The sequence below is a fragment of the Setaria italica genome, chromosome II (genome assembly GCF_000263155.2).
Source record: "Setaria italica strain Yugu1 chromosome II, Setaria_italica_v2.0, whole genome shotgun sequence".
NCBI lineage: Eukaryota > Viridiplantae > Streptophyta > Magnoliopsida > Poales > Poaceae > Setaria > Setaria italica.
Window position 1 is genome coordinate 37526473 of NC_028451.1, and position 20225 is coordinate 37546697.

Consider the following 20225-nt stretch of genomic DNA (forward strand, 5'->3'; position numbering starts at 1 on the left):
TTTAGAATGTTATCAACTCTCCAGCATCTTCACCTCTGAAGCCTGTTCTTGCGTTTCCAGCCGGTTAATCGCAAGTCCAGATGCCTGAAGCTCACCTACCTGTTTGATCCGCCGTAGTTACGTAGAGCGACTGAACACTGCGCACGCACAGGATGACTTGTCGAATTGGCGATTGGACCTGATCGCTTCAGCCCAGCAATCATTCAGTTGGACGTCGGCAGACGATTCCGCGCACTGCAAAACGACAGGCGCCAGCTTGATGGTCACGAGGAACAGAGAGGGAGAACCATTTTGTGCAGGGCATTGGATTCACGTGTCGCCGGCTCGGTCAGTTCCATGGTTCAGTTCAACGCTGCTGACTCGTGTAACTGTCTCCGGTGTTCTACTCTACCAGGTATTAGCAGTCAATCTTCGTGCTTCTGTTACATGAGATACTGACAAGGCTGAAGTCCAGAAACTTCTATGGAAAAGTGAAGTCCTGACGAAGATGCGGACGAAACCATGAGTTGACAACTGGAAGAATTTGCGTATGGTAAAGAGGAGAGTGGTGCCCAAGTTGCTATCTTCTTTTTCAGTAAAAGTGGGTCTATTCCGTGGACTCTAATCGAATGCTTCTAATTTCTCAACTCCTTGCAGATTAGGAGTTGTATTTACTAATGCGCGGTCAAATTAACATCTTGGGTCCAAAATATTCTGTGTGATTATATATGCATTTAACACATGGTGAAAGTTTTTTGAAACCGCAGGGATTTAACTAACGGTGGCGTCTATATCACTATCACAAGAACAAGAAAAATGAAGAACTTTGAGTTACATGTATTTTCATAAGGAACTAAATAATGTATAAATAACTGCAAGTTCATTCCAATAAGTGTATTTGCATATATTGGGTGGAAATGGATGTTACTCTCTCTCCATCCCCTCCTGAAACAAGAATGACCAATCTACTTTTATCATCTGACACAACTGTCCTCACTTCTTTGCAAGGCTTCCAAGCTTTGGCCTCTGCTCCTTCTCTCCTGCTCTCCTCCTTCCCTTCAGTACCGCATCAGTGGCACCGGCATCCTTACGTGTAGCAGGCACAGCACCGGTGGCAGCTCTGCTCCTCCCTTTTGGTGCTGCTGTAGCCTGCACATTGTCCGTCGTTGCAGCGGGTGGGCATGATAGTCTCCTGGTGGTGCCATCATTAACCTTCTTATCCTTTGCACCAACTGAAGAATTGTTCGAGCGAGATTTCGTAGCGGGTGCTGTAACGTCCTTCGATGCCTTGTCCGGTCTGGCCACATTCTTGACTGCATTTGATGGTTGAGGTTTGTTGCCTGAAGCTTTCTTGGATGCCTTGGTGGCTGTAGTGGTAGTTGTTGGAGCTGAAGGAATTGAATTGTGCTGCCTATTCGTCAGAGGTGTATAGCTGGACCTCTTATCTATTCTGTAAGCTGAATCCTGCTCTTTAGATGGAGCAGCAGCTCCCCTGTTGAGGCTTTTCTTTGATGATGAAGAGCTGGGCCTTGCTGTTGGAGTTACAGACTTAGTGGAGCTGGAGGTAGGCGATCCAGACGTTGTTGATGCACTTGTAGCGTCAGGCTTGCTTGAGAACTGTACAAGTTTCACAATATCGCATTAAGATCAAGGAAAAAAGAGCCGAAACTTTTCTTTTCTTTTTTTTTAAGAATTTGTACTGCAAATATCAAATATTTCCCCTTTGGCTTGGATAAGCTTCTCAAAAGATTAGATGATTAATTAGTGGAATGTTTTGGATTCCTGATCGAATGTTTCAGCTTGGTTACAGTTGTTGAAGTGTTGAACTAGTTCATCATTTATATGTAAAGCTGTAAAGGGAGAGGTACAAGTGCAACATTCATCATACCCTTGAAGTTCTGACTGGCTGTAGCGTAGGCAGTTCCTTCTGAAAAACCATCTGGGAGGAGTTGGCTTCCATCTCAAGGGAGGGAAATAGTGGTGTTGCTGGAGGAGTCTTGAGCCTGAAATTAATAGCTATGTTTGACAACAAAACTGAAACAATGGGTGCATTTGGATATTATTAAAATTAGGGATATCAATGTGCTCACCAATCGTAATCATGCTTTTCACTATCTGGCAGGAGGTAATCCCTCTTTCCTGAAGGAAGCTTAAACATGCGACTATCTCCTATATCCAGTCAAAGAAGCAACACACCCTCATCACATGATCTGTTCTGGAAAGCTAATTAATTGCACATTTTCTTGATGTTTTTTAAGAATGCTCCAAAACACACAATCAAAATTATTTTTTAGTAAATGAAATGATCATGTGTAAACATCTTCTGATTAGCTTTAACCTCTAAGTGATAATACAGGGAGAAAAAAATGCCTGTCACGTAGTACCAGCATGAACAGGTGAGTCTGTGAATGATTAGAAAAGGTAAACCCTCACCTTGTACAGCTTCAAACTCCACTGAGAACATTGGTTCAAGGAGGTTCATATCCGTCTCTTTCTCATGCTTGTACAGGTCCCCAAACAGAACCAAGCTCTCATCTTCATCTCTCCGAACTGGGATTGCAGACGCGCCCTTTGCCATGCCAGTGAACCTCTTCACGCGATCCATCTTCAGGGTCACAGGTCGTTAATCACAATGCCTGAACAGCAATCCCCAAAGGCTTTGGGACGCTGGGAGAGTAGGAGCATATATCACCATCTTGGAATGAGGCTGCCGGAATACTCTAAGTACCAAAATCGTGCCGGCAATGCTGAAACCATCCTTGGAGCTCCACACGATGTGAACAAATGTAAGAGATGTGTTGGTGAAAGGGACAGGCATATGCGACCGGATGGACATATTGTCAGAGTCGATGATTCATTCGGTGCGATGTTCCTTTCTCCTTGGCCTCCATATGGCACAAAATCGTTTTCTTCAGTTTTGGCCTTTGCCTGCAGGTCATCCATCTCAAACTGCTTCCATATGGCGTTTTGGTAGAGGGCATGTTGCGTCAGATCAGAAATCAGAACCATGGCATGAATTGAGCAGGAGCTAGAAGCCTGGAAGGCTCTTCACCTCTGATTATCTTCTCGCCTTGACGCCTTCCCTTCTAGGTCCGGGTTGACCTTCAGCTCTGAGCCGAGGTGGTCGTAGAGCTTCTCCCGCTCCACTCGCGTCTTCATCTCGATCGGTGGCTAACAGTTGTCGACGGCGCCGAAGACGAGCTGTTACAGGCCTGCAAATGCATCTCCCAGAACACATATTTGACCTTCCCCATTGCCTCCTCCATGAATGGCGCCGTCGATGTCCCGGATTGCGCGTGCGCCTGCTCTTCAGCCCTACAAATCCGTCAGGAAGCCGGACGCCCAGATGCCACTGCGCCGCCTCCGCCCAGACGCGCCCAGGAACCTAGGTCTTCCTTCTCCCACGTTCACCGGCAGCGTACCGGAAGGCCGCGCGGCGGCGGCCATGCTGAAGGGTCACGGCCGTCGGTCGGGTCAACCGTCGCTGGCCAGAGTTGACTCCAGGACATTCTTTCATAATGACCCCTACATGGTAAATTTCTCTTCATTTACATCCCTGATTTGGATCGCGATCCAATTCTGGGTTGGATCGCGATTATACGGTCCGCATACGCAGCTAGTACCGAGGCAGCCGAAAGATTTTATGAAAAGGGGCTTCAAACACGTTTTCCATTATTTTCACCCCCTTCCCCGATTTGGATCGCGATTAATAATCGCGATCCAAACTTGGGCCCGTCTTGACCGTCCGATCAAGCTCCTGCGGCCAAGATCTGAGAAGTCAAAAGAAGTCGCCGAGGGAATTTTACGTGATACCCCTTTACTTCTGTACCCTTAACAAGCAACGGCCCTGATTCTGGAGGCGGCCGATCGCCAGCGGCGGCGGAAGCTCGAGGTTGCCGGCGGGGAGCCCCTCGTCCGGCGAGAAGGTATGGCATGCCATCTGCGGCGGCGACGTCCGGGCCGACCATCACTGTAAATTGTGGCCTCACTTGACCTCCACTGGCGAGATGGCTGATGCCTGATGGGTTCGCAGGACATGGAGATCACCAATGCGGCAATGCAGTCGAGCTCTCTGACCACGGGCGGCGGAAGAGTCGGGTAGGTATCTCGTCTTCCGGAGGGGAGTTTCGTTGTGCTCCCTGCGGTGGCACCAGCCGGCCACCATTTGTGACGAGCTGACCTCTACTCTGCCGGCGACGGTGGACCTGTCACCTCGCCAACGAAGCCTGGAGGGGTTCCGCAGGACTGACATCGGCAATGGACGTCTGCGCTTGATACTGGCTGTGACACTCGTAAAATTCTTGGGAGTTGCTCAGACCTTGGGGGATCAATCAATTCGCACCGCTCCAGATCTGAACAAATCTGCACAATATAAGGTCCGAGTCCGACCAGCAACACAGCTGACGAATGAACCTTCAGATTTCGCTCAACAAAGAAGTTCAGGAACATGCTGTGCATCTCAATTTTAGTTGCGTGGAAACACTTCTGCTGAACTCGGCTAGCAAATCAGATGGTAGAACCACATCAAGATGCGCAGAGAAGCGACACCATATGCGCAGCAGCAGTACGCATATCACAGTTCTCATTTCTAATCGCAGCTGTGTTCACAGGGTCGCTCAGATTGACATCAAGTACACAGGAAGGATGAGATTAACAGCTACATTACAGCTTGGTTTGTTCATCTTCACTTATTCCTACATTCCCACAAGTGGAGCTGAACGTTGTTCGTGTTTGCTCCAGAATCCATTACATTTGGTGATTACCTCTGCCTGCAATAGTGCAATTCACAAACTCGCCTGCTTTCTCTAAGAGACAAGAAGCCTTCTGCTAGACTATCAGGTTGATTCACTCATTGGGAAGCCTTGAACTAAGTTTGCGCCTTCCCTCTCTTGGACTTGTACGTCTGCCTGATTGCATCCCAGAACGCAGGCACCGCCTCAGAATCAGGAACTTCTTTGAAGGATGGGAGATAGTTTAGGTCCACTATGACATGGTCTCCAGTGCCCTCTTGAACCTGCATAACCAAAGAACACTCACTTAACCGATATCTTGATACAATGCAGCTTTCGGCTATCCAATTTTATACATATCCTAATAAGAGTAACAGGAACCATAATGGCTTGTGGCTGTACTGAACACCAGAAGCATCATACATACAAAGTGTTAGAGGATACTTACAACGACATCGAATCCAAATATCGTAAGTCCAAGTGATTCCTTCAGAAATTTTGCAGCCTCCTCTACTAAATCAGTATCCACCGATTTGCTGTCTTGCACCCTCGTTTGCAGTTGCTGCTCCTTAGTAGCCACCGGAAGAGTCTTCAAACTGGCAGAAGCCAAATCGAAGCGTAGTTCAGTGTTAGTGTCAAGCTTGGAACAATCAACTGATAATGAAGCAATCCACCACTTGTATGTGTAATGCTTAAAGGGTACCTATTGAATGTAAGAGGTTCTCCTCCTGAAGATGGCTTCAGAAAACTTGCATTAGGCATTGAATTCCTAACGGCGTGGAAAACTTTGTCTCCAATTACATAAAATTTGAAAATCTTGGATCCATGATCGACATATTCCTGAAAATGTTCTTGAGCAGGTCAGTTGCTGAAAGCTGCATCACAAAAGAAAAGCCTTAACCAGAAGGAAGGAAATTCATGAAAAAGAGCAATGTTGTACTTGTACCTGTAGTACAGCTGGAAGAGGCACACTAAGGTTGCTAAATTCTTCAATTTGAAAAACTAACGCCTGCACACAGCAAAAACCATGATTCAGCTGCGTGAGGAAAAGTAAAGCCAAACTCTGAATTTTAGAAGGTTGGATTTAATGTTGTGGCACATGGGAATACTTTTTCTCCATGGAAATGATGATAAGAGGTGATGATTCAGAAAACGATCTTAGCATATGGCCCAACACGTATAAGAATATAAATACAATGACAAAAAGCAAACCATATTGTGGGCATCAGCAACTCCGCAAGCTACTTGTGGTTTCACAATGAATGGGAAGGATGAATTAGCTTCTGCTAGATGCTTATCTAATTCACCATCATGAAAGTTATCAACCTGTTTTACAAAATGGCTAGTTAGGCAAATTATACCAGTAATAAACACTCAAAATAGGGACCAATAACTTAAAAAGGTAACCACATTAAAATGACCTTCAAAGAATATGGTGCTCGAAGTTTTGGCTTTCCTTCGGTGCCAAGTTCTTGTAATTGGACTAGGATATTTTGGATTTGAAGACGATCAAGCAACGGGTAAATATTTCTAAATGGATCGATGATGCAAAAATCAGGGTGCTCTTCCACAAACCTGCTTAACACAGGGATATAGTGAGACAGAATAATGAAATCCAACAAAGAAAACTATGAAGTTTTCAAAACAGCAAATATTATTGCACAAATCTTCACTTTTCTAGGCTCATGTGCAGAACTAACATCACACAAGTATACAGCAAGCTATTGCCTTACATTTTTTATATGTTTGGGAACAGCAAGTTGTTACCAAGGCAAAGGCAATCTCCACTCCTAATTGGTCAATGCACAAAAAGTTGGGCTATGGAGTTAAAGCTTCTTTACAGCATTCTGATAGGTTGGGATTTAACAGTGTTCTGGAAAACAATTTCAGAAAGCTGACTTCCTCTGATAGTTAAATCAATATGTTGATTACAGAAAGTTGGTAGGCTAAAGATAGCTCACCAGAAACTATGTAGAAATAATACAGAGTCACAGCAATGTTTCAAACAATTGTTGCCATAACATAATTACTAGGGTAAGCATTAGAAAAATATTCACATACACGCCCACGAAATTACTTCCTTCAAATCTAAGTAGGGCCTAGTGATATACCTTATAATTTCAGACATTCCTGCAGAAAATGAGATGCCTTTTGGAAAATCGATGGAGCAGTTTGGATCAATCTTGACAATCTCATCAGTTATTTTGTGGAGGACCATATCAACTTCTTGCAGTTGTGAACTTAAAGGAAGTTCGAATGAGAGAGGAACAAAGATAAGACCATCCTTACTAGGATATATGGGAAATGCGCCTCTCTGTAAGCAAGATGAGAAGAGCATGATGTTCCAGTTGATATCCAACACCTAGTTAATATTCAGTAACAAACTGTAGGAAACTTGCCCTTGCAAAGTCCTCCTCACGTGATTGTTTCATTACATACCCAATTACAAGAACAGACGAGGCACCTATTTCCTAAATCAAAGAAATGGATAGATTTAAAATTAAATGCACTGTATAATTGCAGAAAATGTGTAAGTAGATGGAAAGGACGAATTTACCCTTTTTATTAAAGTAGCCAAAGTGAGAAGTAACTCCTGAAGCCTTCCAACATTTAAAACCCCAGGGACCTCTATGCTGCATTCATCACCTGGACCATAGAAGAAAATCAGTTACCGTCAAGTATCAACCCTCACTAGGAAAATCGTTCCAATATATAATAGACGCACCACCGCATTCATATCCTGAGCAAAATCCTAATACAAAATGACCTACTCAAAACAGCATGAAAAGAAACTGGCTTTTCAGTGCCTGAATTTTCTTACCTACAGAAACAACTCTCCAGTGGTGATTCTGAAGCTCAGAAATTAAGCCTCTGTCAACTCTTGAAGTCACATAAAAACAAGAACTTGCTCGACCCCATTCTAACATTAATTCATTTGGAGAACAATCCCCACTTTTTGCAAGAAGTGGTATATATCCAAAGGAGTGTGAACTCGTGACCATTTCCAGAAAGCCTGACTAATAGAAGGAAATAGGGAAATGTGTAAGCATAACATTCTTTTAAGTTATCATGACATTTTCAGAAAATCACATTTGCTAAATATCAGAACACTAGTATTTTCATAGCAGTTTCATAGAGTCAAGCCCAGTTGGCATGGAAATTTTGACAGTTCAGACATCTTTCTACTGAAGCAACTAGCCAGCTTATGTCTTAACTGTTCAAAATTCAACCAATGTCCAAAGAATGCCCATCGCTTCCAATATGAAGAATTATAATCATACAGGACCAATCGAAGGTTCAGTTCTATCTGTTTATTTTATGAAGAACTTGACATGATTTATCATGCACTTTGGTCTATTAAGACATATGCTAGAAACATCCGACTAGCATAAAGCTTATTTAAGTATACGACATTCATCAGAAATCTAACAGGAATTTTCCTCTAGATCAGCAGTAAAAAGGTGTCTCTCCATAAGAAGTGACTAGTTTCTCATTCTTATTAGTGCCATTTTTTGAAGCACCGCATGATAAGCTTAAGTGCCTCATAGATGGAAGAAGTATCACAAGAGGAAACGAATTATAGACATGAACTTAATAGAGCACCTCATTAGTCGACATGCCCTCCGCATAGCAGATTGCCTGAAAAAAGGATGAGGATACAATCAGCTGTCTATTCATTCCACATGTTGGTAACGTACTAAAACTACATTAAAAAGATACAAGAGACAATTGCCCATCGCTTGCTCGGTTTATGAACTCTTCTAAACTCTAATGATCCACCGACAGCAAGCATTTGAACAGTTGGGCTAAAACTTGAACACAGTAAACAACCATCCCATCAACCACAAGACTTGTACCCCCTAAATTGAACCCAGATATCAAGGGAAACTAGTAATTGTGAGAAATATTCAAGCATATGCATATGACATCAGTGAACAGGAAAAGATTGCGTCTTTAGCCAACTTCCTGGGGCAATCTAGCGAGAGCATTTCCTCGAACAGTACGGTAGATCATGAATCAAGTCACTCATACCACGACCAGGTTGGAGTAGCGCAGCCGCCGCAAAAGCGCCTCCGCCCCGGGCCGCAGCGCCACCGCCGCCGCATCCCCGGTGGCGGAGGGCTCGAGGAGGAGGGAGGCATCCAGCACAAGCCGTACGGGCCGATCCATGGCCATGGCTTCGGGGCGGGAGATGCCAACGGCTGGGCTCGGTTTCTGCTCGGCGCTGGCACTTGTGGGGACTGGACCTGGAGCCGCCGGGCATGGGAAAGGAGAAGCTCCTGATCTTTGGGCCCAGGTGTCGGTGCCATGGGTAGGCCCACCGGCGCATGGACGGCACCTGGCGGGAGGAAAGCGACCAGATGTGCGGCGCAGCAGCAGCCAGCAGGTCAGAATTCAGAGCACACCTGCTATTATTCTCCTCTTCTTTGCAGCAAAATAAAAGGAAATCGGGCAAAGCAAAGGTTAACTTTTTTTTGAAACAGGAGGGTTTCAACTTGCAGAGAATCAGATCCGTTTGTCTGCTGTTGGATACAGAAACTGTTCTGTGCACATAGAAAAAAGTTCACTATGCTAAAATGCAGTGAGCCATGTTAGTACAGAATTTCATCTTGCCACCAGCGCGAAGCTAAGATCAATTCCTGCATTGTGCTTCGCATCAACTACTACATCTCACTCGATTTATCGATCTTCTCCCTTCTGTACTGTACACTGTACAGGATGTGCTCGCGTCACAAACGGCAAACCCACCACCGTGCGTCCGTGCCCCTGGGGATTCCTACAATCCTACGCGCCACTGACGCACGCAAACAGGCGCATGCTGCTGAACCTCCGGGACCTGGACAGGCCGCGCCAACCGTCGCCGACCGCCGGCGGGAGCGGCTCGTCCCGGAGGCCCTCAGGCAGTGCCCGGTCACCCTCGTCGCGTGCGAAGCCGAGCTCGCCGGCCGGCGAATCCGCGGCGAACCGGCAGCTCTGACTCCGAGGATGGTAGGCGCCGCCGGTGAAGCGCTCCTGCCCCCACATCGGAGGAGCGCCGGCGGAGGAGAGGCGCTCGTAGTCCACCGCCTTCTTCGCGCGCCTCCGCCCCTTGAGCGCGCCGCACACCAACGGGATGAGCCCATCCATGCTCCTGCTGCAATGATCTGCACCGACCCGGAGCAGCAAAGATCGAGCTGGAGATTTTCTTGGACCAGCAGAGCGAGCAGGAGAGCGAGAGCTTCTACTCTTCCTGAAGCAGAAGAACGAACAGGAGGTTCAGTAGATGACTCGATTCTTGCTGTCTTGATGTGGGGATGAAACGAACTGGCATCGCAAGGATTCTTATAGGGAAACCGGCACCAGATCACGCATGATGTCAGAGTTTGCATTGACTTCCCGTTAGCCGCTGATTGAGCATGTAACCGTGGCATCTCTGAGATTTTATAATGTTTTGCTGACTACCATTGAGATATGGTCATATGACTGCACCTGCATTTGGATCTGCATGCATGTGAAGTGATAGGTCCAGTTTGTATGTTTCGTCTACGACAACTAATTAGGAAAATGAAAAGGTGAACTGAAACAGAGGCTGCACATGCACTTGCAATGATCTTGGTGTGATCAACATGTCTTTGCCGGTTTGCCCCACGGCCAATTCCAACTGGTTACAGCTGAAATGTGTTCATGCTTCCTCAAATGTTCAGACGGTGAGTTAGTCAGCATACATGTATAAAATTATATTCAGAAGCTAATATCGTAATAGGTGCAGCCGTGCAGGTATGTAGCCAGCTGAATTTACCTGGATCAGCTGCATCTAACATGGAGGGGAAGCACACATGCCAACATCCCCATCTTCAAGATTTTCTTGTATTATGTACCTGCAAAGTGTTGAGTTCTTTCAATTCAGTTCTCCCAAAAATTTAGACTAACACGGATAAAATAGTTTGTAAAAAATGGATAAAATAGGCTACAATAAAAAAGAAAAGATGCACCATTTCTCCATTCTTGGATAAACCTTTCTTTTTATTTTCCTTTAGAGAGATCAAAGGATAGACTTTTCCATAATTCACTGGCTTATGGCTTTATGCATGCCAAGATAACTATACTAAAGTTAGCATCCATGTGCAACAATTGCGAGTAGTGTGTCTCTGAATTCTTCTTCCCTGCATGCATAGACATGTTAAGACATCTGTCAGCCATCACTATCTTGCCATCAGAGGAAGCTAAGATAGATTCCTGCGTCCTGTTCGTGTCAAGTACACTTAACACTTCACCGATTTTCTCGGCGATCGATCTCCTGGACAAGCTGTGCTTGCAGCACATGCCACAGCCTACAATCACATGCACACACACACGCACCCTACAAATTCCTACGCGCCGCATCCAAACAGGCGCATGCTACTGAACCTCCGGGACCTAGACACACGAGGCCCGGCCCGTCGCCGGCCAGCGGGGAGCAGCTCGTTCTCCGGGAGACCCTCCGGCGGCGCGCGGCCGCCGAGCAGGAGACGCTCTCCGTGCGAGAGATCGAGGTCGTCGGCCGGAGGACGAGCGACGAACCGGCAGCTCTGAGAGCGGCTGACGCCGCCGTAGGCTGCGCTGGTGAGTCGCTCCAGCGGCCCCTGCGTCGAAGGAGCGCCGCCGGAGGAGAGGCGCTCGTAGTCCATCGCTCTTCTCTCTCTCCTCCGCTTCTTGATCGTGCCGAAGACGAAAGAGATGAGACCCTCCACCATCGTTACGCGATGGTCTGCTGCATCGATACAAATAAAGCAGCAGATGATCGATCGAGTAGAGGTTTTCTTGAGGCGGCAGAGATCGAGCAGGAGACTTTCTTGATGGATCGAAGCAGAAGACCGGTCGCTTCTTCGATATGCTATATATGAATACGACTATACGGACAGGAAATAAAGTGACATTACAACTTGCAAGGATTCTTATAACACAGAACCAGATCATGCATGATGTCAGAGTTTGCATTGACTTCCCGTTAGCCACTGTTTTTCTTTTAAGGTGGTCATTAATTTAGTCTGTAACTGTATCATCTTTGAGATTTTATAATACTTAGCTGAGTGCGATAGAGATATGACTGCATCAGCTATTGGATCTGCATGAATCATACTGCAATGTTTTCGATCCAATTTTGTATGCTTGCTTCATGACAATTAACCGAGAGAAAGAAGAAGGTAAACTGAAACAGAGACTTTCGTCGGGGAAAAAAAAAAGAACTGAAACAGAAGCTTCATGCCCTTTCAACGATCTTAGGTAGTGGTCAACATGACTTGCCAGTTGCCCCTCTTGCCCTCTACTGCCATACAAGAAATCCTTCATACTACTATGCATGCCCGATGCGGCAATGCCGGCCAAGTGCTCAACCAACTGAGCGTGTGGGGCAGGTGCGTCTAGCATGAAGTATGGTGCACACATCACAACGTACTCGTTCATTCGTGTAAAAGAAAACGCCCTGTTTCAATTCTCATCTGCATACTAGAGTTTTCAATTTGGTCTTCGCTTGTTTGCAGTCTACATTGGTGTCATATTATAATCTCTATTGATACGTAATCTTGAGGCGGCTTAGTAGGAAACATTTCTCTCTTATTAACTTTATAATCGAATAATTTAAAGCAACAACTCATATGGTGGTGGAGTAATGGAGTAATGGTCTCATATATAGTTTTACAAGGCTGCTGCTTCGCAAAACAATAACCTCTTCTTTTTGAACCAACCATAGCTAGTTGGCTAGGTCCTGAGTGTGGAACCTACTAACCCAGGCTGAGTCCTAGACTCGGCATAGACTAATGCTTGTTTTTTCTTAGATTTATTTGAAAAATTAATAATATTATTATTTCAATGGTAGATAATATGGGTGTCGACGTTTGTTTCCAAAAAAAACTTCCTTCTCTCATCTCATGCTTTTTCTTTCATGCCATCAAAAGACATAGAGTACATAACATCACATAAAACAATGTGTAAGATAACTAATGTGTATTAATGCCGTACCTGCCCTAAGTCCACACCATGGAATAAAGGTTGATCCATTTTGTGAGTATGCATAATGTTTATTTTGAACATGACACATTATTATGTGTGTAATTTTGTCCATAAGTTTGTGCTTTTTCATAAACATGATAGGAGTATTAAGTAGTTGCGAAATAAAAGTACTTCTCAAACATATGCACTGACACTTTTATTATATAATAAAAGTACTCGTGCTTTGCTACAATGAAATGCTAATTCATTTTTTTTCTAGTTAATTTTGCATTAATGTTGGGCTTAAAACAAGACCAAATAGGCTATAAAATTAGAAAATATTACAAATTGGATCCTAAATGAAGAAGCTCAAAAGCAAAACTAAAATCTGCCAAAAATACTGTGCACCATAGTACAATAAGAAAAAACTTAATTTCTTAATCGGCGAAGACAACCTCCGAAAGGTACACATTTGGCCCAGCCCGTTACATTTCTGCTCTTCTTCACAGGCTGAAAGCCTAGCGACCTAGACCTAGGCCAATAATTCACTATGCTGGCACATCCTGCTACGCCCTCGGGCAATCCTAGCCATGAATCTTATCTAACGGTCAATGTGGCACCCACACATATTAAAACCAGTGCACAACACTTCATCCTGGAAACTCTAACTACTCAACCCTAATTATTGTTCCTCTCACCCAATGAATATTCTACCCTAGATCTAGATCGAGGCAGCCGACACCCAACCCCACACTCCACTCCAATCTCTTACCCCCAGATCCAGATCAAGGGAGAGCAGGCAAAGCATCCGAGTATTCGAGTTGTTGAGAGCACCCCGGTGCTACCACGACTCCATCCTCGGAAAACTTCATCCACCCACCGTCGGGCTATTCGCCGCCTGACGTTTGCCGTCCGCACTTGTGTTCACTCTGCACGCAAATGGGATATCTTCATCGGTGATGGTGACATCGAGCCCATAGCCTATGAAAGAAGGTGACTTGGGGCCTGACCCTTCTGCATAGGGAGGATAAGACGTCGTTGGATATGTTGTCAGTGGCCTGAGATTCCGCTGATTCGAGCCTCCAACTTCAAGGATCTTCTGGTGAGTAAACTAGGAGATCCGTCCTAACCTTTTCTTTGGTTCATGATCTTTCGATCGAAACTTGTCTGTTGATTTGGTAAATTATACCAACCATTAATTTGGATGTGTCATCCAGCTTCTTTGCTGGCGCACCCCAATGGAGATCTCGGCGACAACATGGAGATGGTGGTAGAAAGAAATTTTTGACCTTTGCCAACATTTCCTTTTATTTTTTTTCCAATTTCTGTTTTTTTTCTTTTTACAGCCTAAGTTGAATCCCATCGGCCTCCTCTTTCCTTTCCCACCATAATCCATCTCTACCTCGAGAGGGGATTCAAGTTTAATTTGGAGCCACATGTGGGGAAGGAAGGAGTTTGAAATCCACGATGGATATGATGGAGAGGGTCCCGCCCATGGGGGACGGACCAAAATTTGGAGGCAGAAGCGTTAATCGCTTTAGAAATAGATAGATGACGATATATGATGAATTGATCAAAATAGTTTTACTTAACACATGTCAAAGTTATAGACTTAATGGCACGAGTTCTATAATATCATGCATTTATAAACGATAGTATAGTATAGTAGTATATGTACCTGCAATGCCGACACACATAGTTTCGAAGAATTTCATACAGTTCAGCCAAATTTCCAAAAATTTGTGAGGGCCCACAACGAGAAAAGGTTGGGCCGGACAGAACAACAAAATCCGGGCCAGCCCAGCCGAATAAGGTCCATCAAGCAAGCTAATCGCCTACGCCTCCTGGGGCATACGCGCCGCCTGCTAGGGCAAAGCGGACAACAGAAATACGCAATCGCACCAACGCGCCGCCGCGATCTCCTCCGCCTGCTCGCGGCCGGTCGGCGTCCGAGCTGGCCTTGCGGCGCCCGTCGTCCATGGCGCCGCTACCTTACGGATCGCCATACTACTCCCTGACGTCCTATAGTCCGGATTCGTACAGCCCCGGCGCCGCCAGTCCCCCGCGCCGGACACCTCGTCTCGGCCCCCCGTCCTCGCCGCGGGTGTGGTGGCCGGGGCCGTACTTACCGTCTCCTACCTCGACGCTCCAAGCGCCGATCACGCCGTCGCCGGTTTACTCCCCTACCCCGTCGGGCTATGGCTATACCCCTACTACCTCGCCGCCCTATACCCCTACCTCGCCGACCTTTTCTAGCCTCTCTACGCCGAGTTATTCCCCCGATTACCCGCGAGGCTGCCGCGGTTGCCTCGGCGCGCCGAATTACTGCCCGCACCCGACGGCCTACTACTCCCCCACCTCGCCGAATTATTGTCCAGAGGAATTCAACCACCGGGATCATGCGTCTCCGGCGCCGGGGCCGCTGCCTTATTACTCCTCCACCTCGCCGATCTACGGTAACGGCTCAACGACCTACACCCCCACCGCGCCGGGCTATTTCCCTGGCGAATCCAGTGGCTGGAACCATACATCTCCGGCGAGGGGGTTGCCGGCGGCCTACTGCCCCACCTCGCCGAATTTCAGCAACTGCTCATCACTGCCCTACTCCCCCGTCACTCCATGCTACTCCCCCGTCACTCCATGCTACTCCCCCGTCACTCCATACTACTGCAGCTGCTCACTGCCCTACTCCCCCGTCACTCCATGCTACCGCCCGGCAGAACTCAGAGATGAGTGGGAGGACCCATCTCTGGCGCACGGCGTTGACACATGGCCCGAGTACTGCTACTGCTGTTCGAATCCAGTGGAACATTGCTGTTGTAAGGCAGGCGACGACGCCCCCGCCCCGTGAGCCGCGAGGTATCCCACCGGCGTATGAAGGCAGACCTGGTCAATGATCCCTCCGGCGCTGCAGGCTGACTCCGGTCGTCGCCGAGGATGGCTTCTTTGTCTGCAGTACAAGTAAGTTTAGTTGTGATTTTGCTATCTTGAAGGATTCTAGGTCATTTGCCGTGCAAGTCGTGCTGTATGAGTGTATGACTGTATGTGGTTTTCTATTCTGCCTGTGATAGATGTGATAACCAGTAAAGCTTGTCTTTGAACTCCGATCCCCTCTATAATTGGTATATGTTTGTCTATGAACTCTAAACAGATGGTTTCCCTGTGTTTGTTTTGTTTTGTGAATCGTGATCAGTATGCTTGCGTGCCTTTATGACTTACTTAAATCTAGTGTTGGCGAAGGCGCGCTCTATATCATGTATTCGTGTGAATTTCTTTGAGCATAAATGCATCATGTAGGAAGTCATTGCAAGGTGCTACCTCCTGTCCATTATATTTGACGTTGAGGATATATAGGAATTTTGGCCTGCAGCCAGTTCAAATTGCTCGTCGCAAAGGACAAATAAAATGAACTGGAGATGTTTATTGTTTGCTTGGAGCAGTAATTTGCTAGCTTGAAAGAGGAAATTGTAGAAGAGTTCGAAAAGTTTATTGTTTGCTTAGTACGTAATTTGCTAGCTCTTGAAAGAGGAATTTGTAGTGGAGTTTGGAAAGGTCGTTGCTTCAGCTGACCCCGATTAATTCATGTAGCTCCGCCCCTGGGTGGGTAGTAACATTCCGGCCCATGTCCTTTTTGGTACCTTGCTCATTGCTGTGAGGATTGAGGCTGAGGAATGCAATGGGCATTGCAAGACTTCTTGTAGGGCAGGAGCATATCAAGTTGTACATAGTGTTTCCTCCATGATGATTAATTCATGAAAGGATAGACTGATACAGAATGAAGCTTGAGATGCAACTGCAATATCTAGTTATATACGACACATTTTGTTGATCTGTTCATGTCAGGTGCAGAGTTGGCCACCATTTTAGGAGCCTGTACATGTCTGTGACATCAAAACTCAAGCATACAGTATTACGACGTTCTCCCTTCGTTCTCAAATACTATACGACATTTAGGAGAAGCTATTTGGTTCATATATTTATGGATGGAGCCATGGAGGCTCAAGGCTGCATCAAAGAACATCGATCTGCTTTCCGTTATCACCGATCAATTAACCTCGCTTCGTAGCTGTCTCTGCGCGTAGCAGGCCTTCTTTTTCCTGCCAGCTCACTGCCCACTCCAACATATCTACACTATAAAGCAACTATTTGCAAAGCTGCACATAATTCTAAAAAGTTTCCTAAAACCGCAGTCATGCAAATCTGCACCTGGAGTGCACATCATTCTGATCATGCAACATCTGAATTACGTATTTTTTACAAAAAGCAACCTGATCTACTTTTCTCAACAAACACATTACAATTTCAGAGTATTTACATTTTCTGGACACAACCATATGACCTGCAAATGCAATGATCATAACTAAGTTGGATCTTGCAAACAATAAATTCTAATGTGCACATAATAATTTGATATAGTGTATTTGTATTATATCACAAGCAAAAAAGAACTTCAGCAACGCAACGATGATGACTGCACATTTGTTTCCCTTGCTGACCAGTTCACGACCTGAAATGCATTTAAGAAAGAACAAGATGCATAAATTAGAGAAAAACACAAAGAGCTTGAAGACTTTGCAATATTTTGCCTACATGAAACATTAGATTGCCCCTACAAAACAGAAATATAGGAATGACTAGGAAAAATATGAACTGAAAAAAAGAACTATATTATTGCCTAATGAAGTACACTATTTGTACTTCATTAAGAACCACATAATTGCCTAATTTAAGAATATATTATTGCTTAATTAAGAACCACATAATTGCCTAATTTAAGACCATATTATTGCCTAATGAATCTGGAATATGAACAGTTAGGATGACTGTACACATAGCATTTTACTCTTGTGCGGCTAGATCAGGCCAGAACTAAGTTCTGTGCCTAACATGCATTTGCTAATGGAAAAAAAAAACTAGCAGTGGTAGAGACAACATTGCAGACATGCTTCTATTATGCTTCATGCTCTTCAACAGGTAGCTACTAGCTCAGAATAATTGTAGCAATGCTATTTTTTATCAGAATTCGGAGACAATGGAACTCGTCCAGTGCTGGTATTTCTCTCATGCATGGTCCATGCAGGGAGAGGATAGCACCAGCCACCAGATAATTGTGATACAGTGTTAATTAAGTGCAGCGTACCTATTCAAGTACAATACTATTGCCTAATGCATGATGACAAAAGTATGCTGCCTAATGCAGAACTATACTGCCTAATGCATGAGAAAGTAAAATATTATTGCCTGCAGAACCATACTATTGCCTAATTCATACAAGGCAATACTGATTAATTAAGTACAATTGCTCAAGCATAATAAATAAACTGCTTAAATTACTCAAGCATAATAAGTAAATTGCTTAGATCGCAGATCAATTCATAGGAGATGGCTCTCGCACCGCTGCGCTCCCCGCTGAGCTCCGCCCCCGGTCCCACAACCACCCCTTGCCGGCGGCCACTCCGGCACTGGCGACCACCAACCCCGCCTCGGTAGGATCCCCCTCCCCGTCCCGTAAGCTCTCCCCTCGCGCGGAGCCCTTCTTCCGCGTGGGGACGTCCGACGGCCGGGGCAAGCAGGTTCGGTGGCGGGACGATTCCGGATCTGACTCGTTCTCCTATGGCGGCTCCCCGCGGTCGTCCTACCGCGACATCCTCCTCTCCAGCCCCCCGCCTCCCACGCCTCCTCCGCCAGCAATCGCCCCCCCTTCATCCCCCCCACCACCAAGCATGCGCCACCTCCGCGCCTCCTTCCCCCTATTGGGGTGGACGCCCCGACGCCGCGGGGTACCGGCCGCCGCCCCCTTGGGCGCCGCGGCTAGACCTTCGTGGTCCTCGGGCTCCCCCCGCGCGGCCGCGCCCCCCAGCCAGATCGATCTGCGGCCACCCTCCCGGCCCCCTCTTCTGGTGCGGCGGAGGAGGGATGGACTACGGCGGAGAGTCGCCGCTCTCGATCTAGAAGGCGTCGGCGCCAACGCATGGCCCAGCGCCAGTTCTTGGAGGCACTTAACCCGCTGGGCGAAGCGTATCCCGCCGGAGCTCACTGGTCGATGCCTCAACTGTCTCTCATACAACCACCTCATCGCCCAATGTCGACGTCCAATCCGATGCTTCCGGTGCCATGGGTTCTGGCACCTCGCCCGCGACTGCAAGCGTCCGCGCAGCCCTGCTAGCTCCGCCTCCTCCAGCGATGGGGATGAGTGTCGCTTCGTGCGCGCCCGCCGCGACTCCCCTCCGACTCCATGAGGGTGTGACGTTGTCGGCCGCACTCCCTCGCTGCCACACCTTGAATTACACCCAGCTTGTGCCCCCGTCCCCCGGACGGCTGCAGGCGGTAGCCATGCCACCCCTCACCCGCGTGGCTCCCAAGTCTCATCAATGCTGCAACAGAACCCGCCGCGGCCTCCGCTTCGTGAAGGGCCGTCGGGTTCAGGTATCTCTTCGGACGACGACATCGCCAATGCTCTCTACGATGAAGACATGCCCCCCGGCCACCCGGACTGCCGCCCGGGGGAGGTAACCTGCTTCTTGTCCAGGGATGCTGCCATGGACGCGGAGGAGGAGCGTCTCCATTTTTCGCTCCTGGTGGCGGCCCCAGGTGCCCCTGCCGACCTGCCGATCGACAATCTTCGCTGGGCCATCACTGAGCTGCCGGTAGCAGGGTCGGACAATTTCTCGGTGCGCCAATTCTGGCCCGAGAGCTTTCTAGTGTCCTTCACGTCGCAGCGCACCAGGGACACGGCCTTGGCTGCGAGGTTCGTGCCGGTGGGAGAATTCCGTTTTTCTCTCCGCCCATGGACGCGGCTGGTGCGGGCGAGCGCTGCTACTTGTTTCTTTCGCGTTTCTCTGGAGCTGGACGGCATCCCCGCGCATGCCTAGTGCGCTCGCACGGCCAGGAAGATTCTTGCTTCTGGATGTTGGGTGGAACAGGTGGCGCCCGCTTCCAGCGATCGGTTGGACATGAGAACGATGAAGGTGCAGGCGTGGACGGACGATCTGGCCCGCATCCCGAAGCGTTGTAGGCTTTGGATTGCGGAGCATGAGCAGCAAGTTTCGTATGAGGACCCGATGATGCAGCGAATTTGGGGGAACCTGCTGCCTTACCTTAGGCAGAAGAAGGGCTTATTCTACGACATTGTCATCCAGCTTCGCCATGTCGCGGATTTCTGTTCCCACATGCCGACGCCGTCCCCGTCGCCTCCATCTAGTGATGGGGGGTCCGACCGCGATGGCGACCCTGATCGGAACTCCTCCGGTAGGGACGGGTATGGTCCGCGACTGCATGGCTTCCACACAAGGCAAGGCTTCGAGGACGGCTCCTTCTTCAGCTGCGACGACGTCGATGCTGCGGGTCCCAGCTCCAGGCGCATCTCTTCAGCGCCGCCGCTGTCCGGGATGCTGCGACGGACCGACTGCCCCGCGCTGGCGCTTACAGCGGTGGCTCCTCCTCAGCCACGGTCCCTTGACTGCCCGCCGGTATTGGAGGGGCCCACGTGGACGCCCACCATTACGGTCCGAGGTGTGACTGTTCCTTGCTCGGGTTCCGAGGCCATGGACGGCCCGCCCGTGAACGTCT

The 20225-nt window shown here is 47.6% G+C and overlaps 3 protein-coding genes across 4 annotated transcripts; all 3 read right to left on the reverse strand.

Moving 5' to 3' along the window:
* Positions 1 to 9: 9 nt before the first annotated feature.
* LOC101770362 (mucin-5AC) lies at positions 10 to 4381 on the reverse strand. Its single transcript, XM_004957318.3, has 4 exons — positions 2413 to 4381; positions 2070 to 2148; positions 1868 to 1982; positions 10 to 1596 (listed from the first exon to the last, which is right to left on the reverse strand). The coding sequence occupies exons 1-4, from the start codon at positions 2582 to 2584 to the stop codon at positions 973 to 975; spliced, it is 990 nt and encodes a 329-aa protein (XP_004957375.1). The 5' UTR covers positions 2585 to 4381; the 3' UTR covers positions 10 to 972.
* A 219-nt stretch (positions 4382 to 4600) lies between these two features.
* On the reverse strand, positions 4601 to 9026 carry LOC101770773 (inositol-tetrakisphosphate 1-kinase 6). 2 transcript variants are annotated; one of them, XM_004957319.3, is made up of 12 exons: positions 8742 to 9026; positions 8313 to 8348; positions 7531 to 7726; positions 7267 to 7355; positions 7109 to 7180; positions 6821 to 7023; positions 6131 to 6284; positions 5922 to 6035; positions 5656 to 5718; positions 5413 to 5549; positions 5158 to 5305; positions 4601 to 4993 (listed from the first exon to the last, which is right to left on the reverse strand). In XM_004957319.3, the coding sequence occupies exons 1-12, from the start codon at positions 8883 to 8885 to the stop codon at positions 4847 to 4849; spliced, it is 1503 nt and encodes a 500-aa protein (XP_004957376.1). In that variant the 5' UTR covers positions 8886 to 9026; the 3' UTR covers positions 4601 to 4846. The 2 variants fall into 2 exon arrangements, with proteins under 2 accessions (XP_004957376.1, XP_004957377.1); XM_004957320.3 differs by having other exon boundaries at positions 7531 to 7722; positions 8742 to 8847.
* Positions 9027 to 9259: 233 nt separating this feature from the next.
* Positions 9260 to 11573, reverse strand: LOC101771412. The gene is made up of 2 exons (XM_004957321.3): positions 10682 to 11573; positions 9260 to 10567 (listed from the first exon to the last, which is right to left on the reverse strand). The coding sequence occupies exon 2, from the start codon at positions 9834 to 9836 to the stop codon at positions 9495 to 9497; it is 342 nt and encodes a 113-aa protein (XP_004957378.1). The 5' UTR covers positions 9837 to 10567; positions 10682 to 11573; the 3' UTR covers positions 9260 to 9494.
* Between the last annotated feature and the right edge of the window lie 8652 nt (positions 11574 to 20225).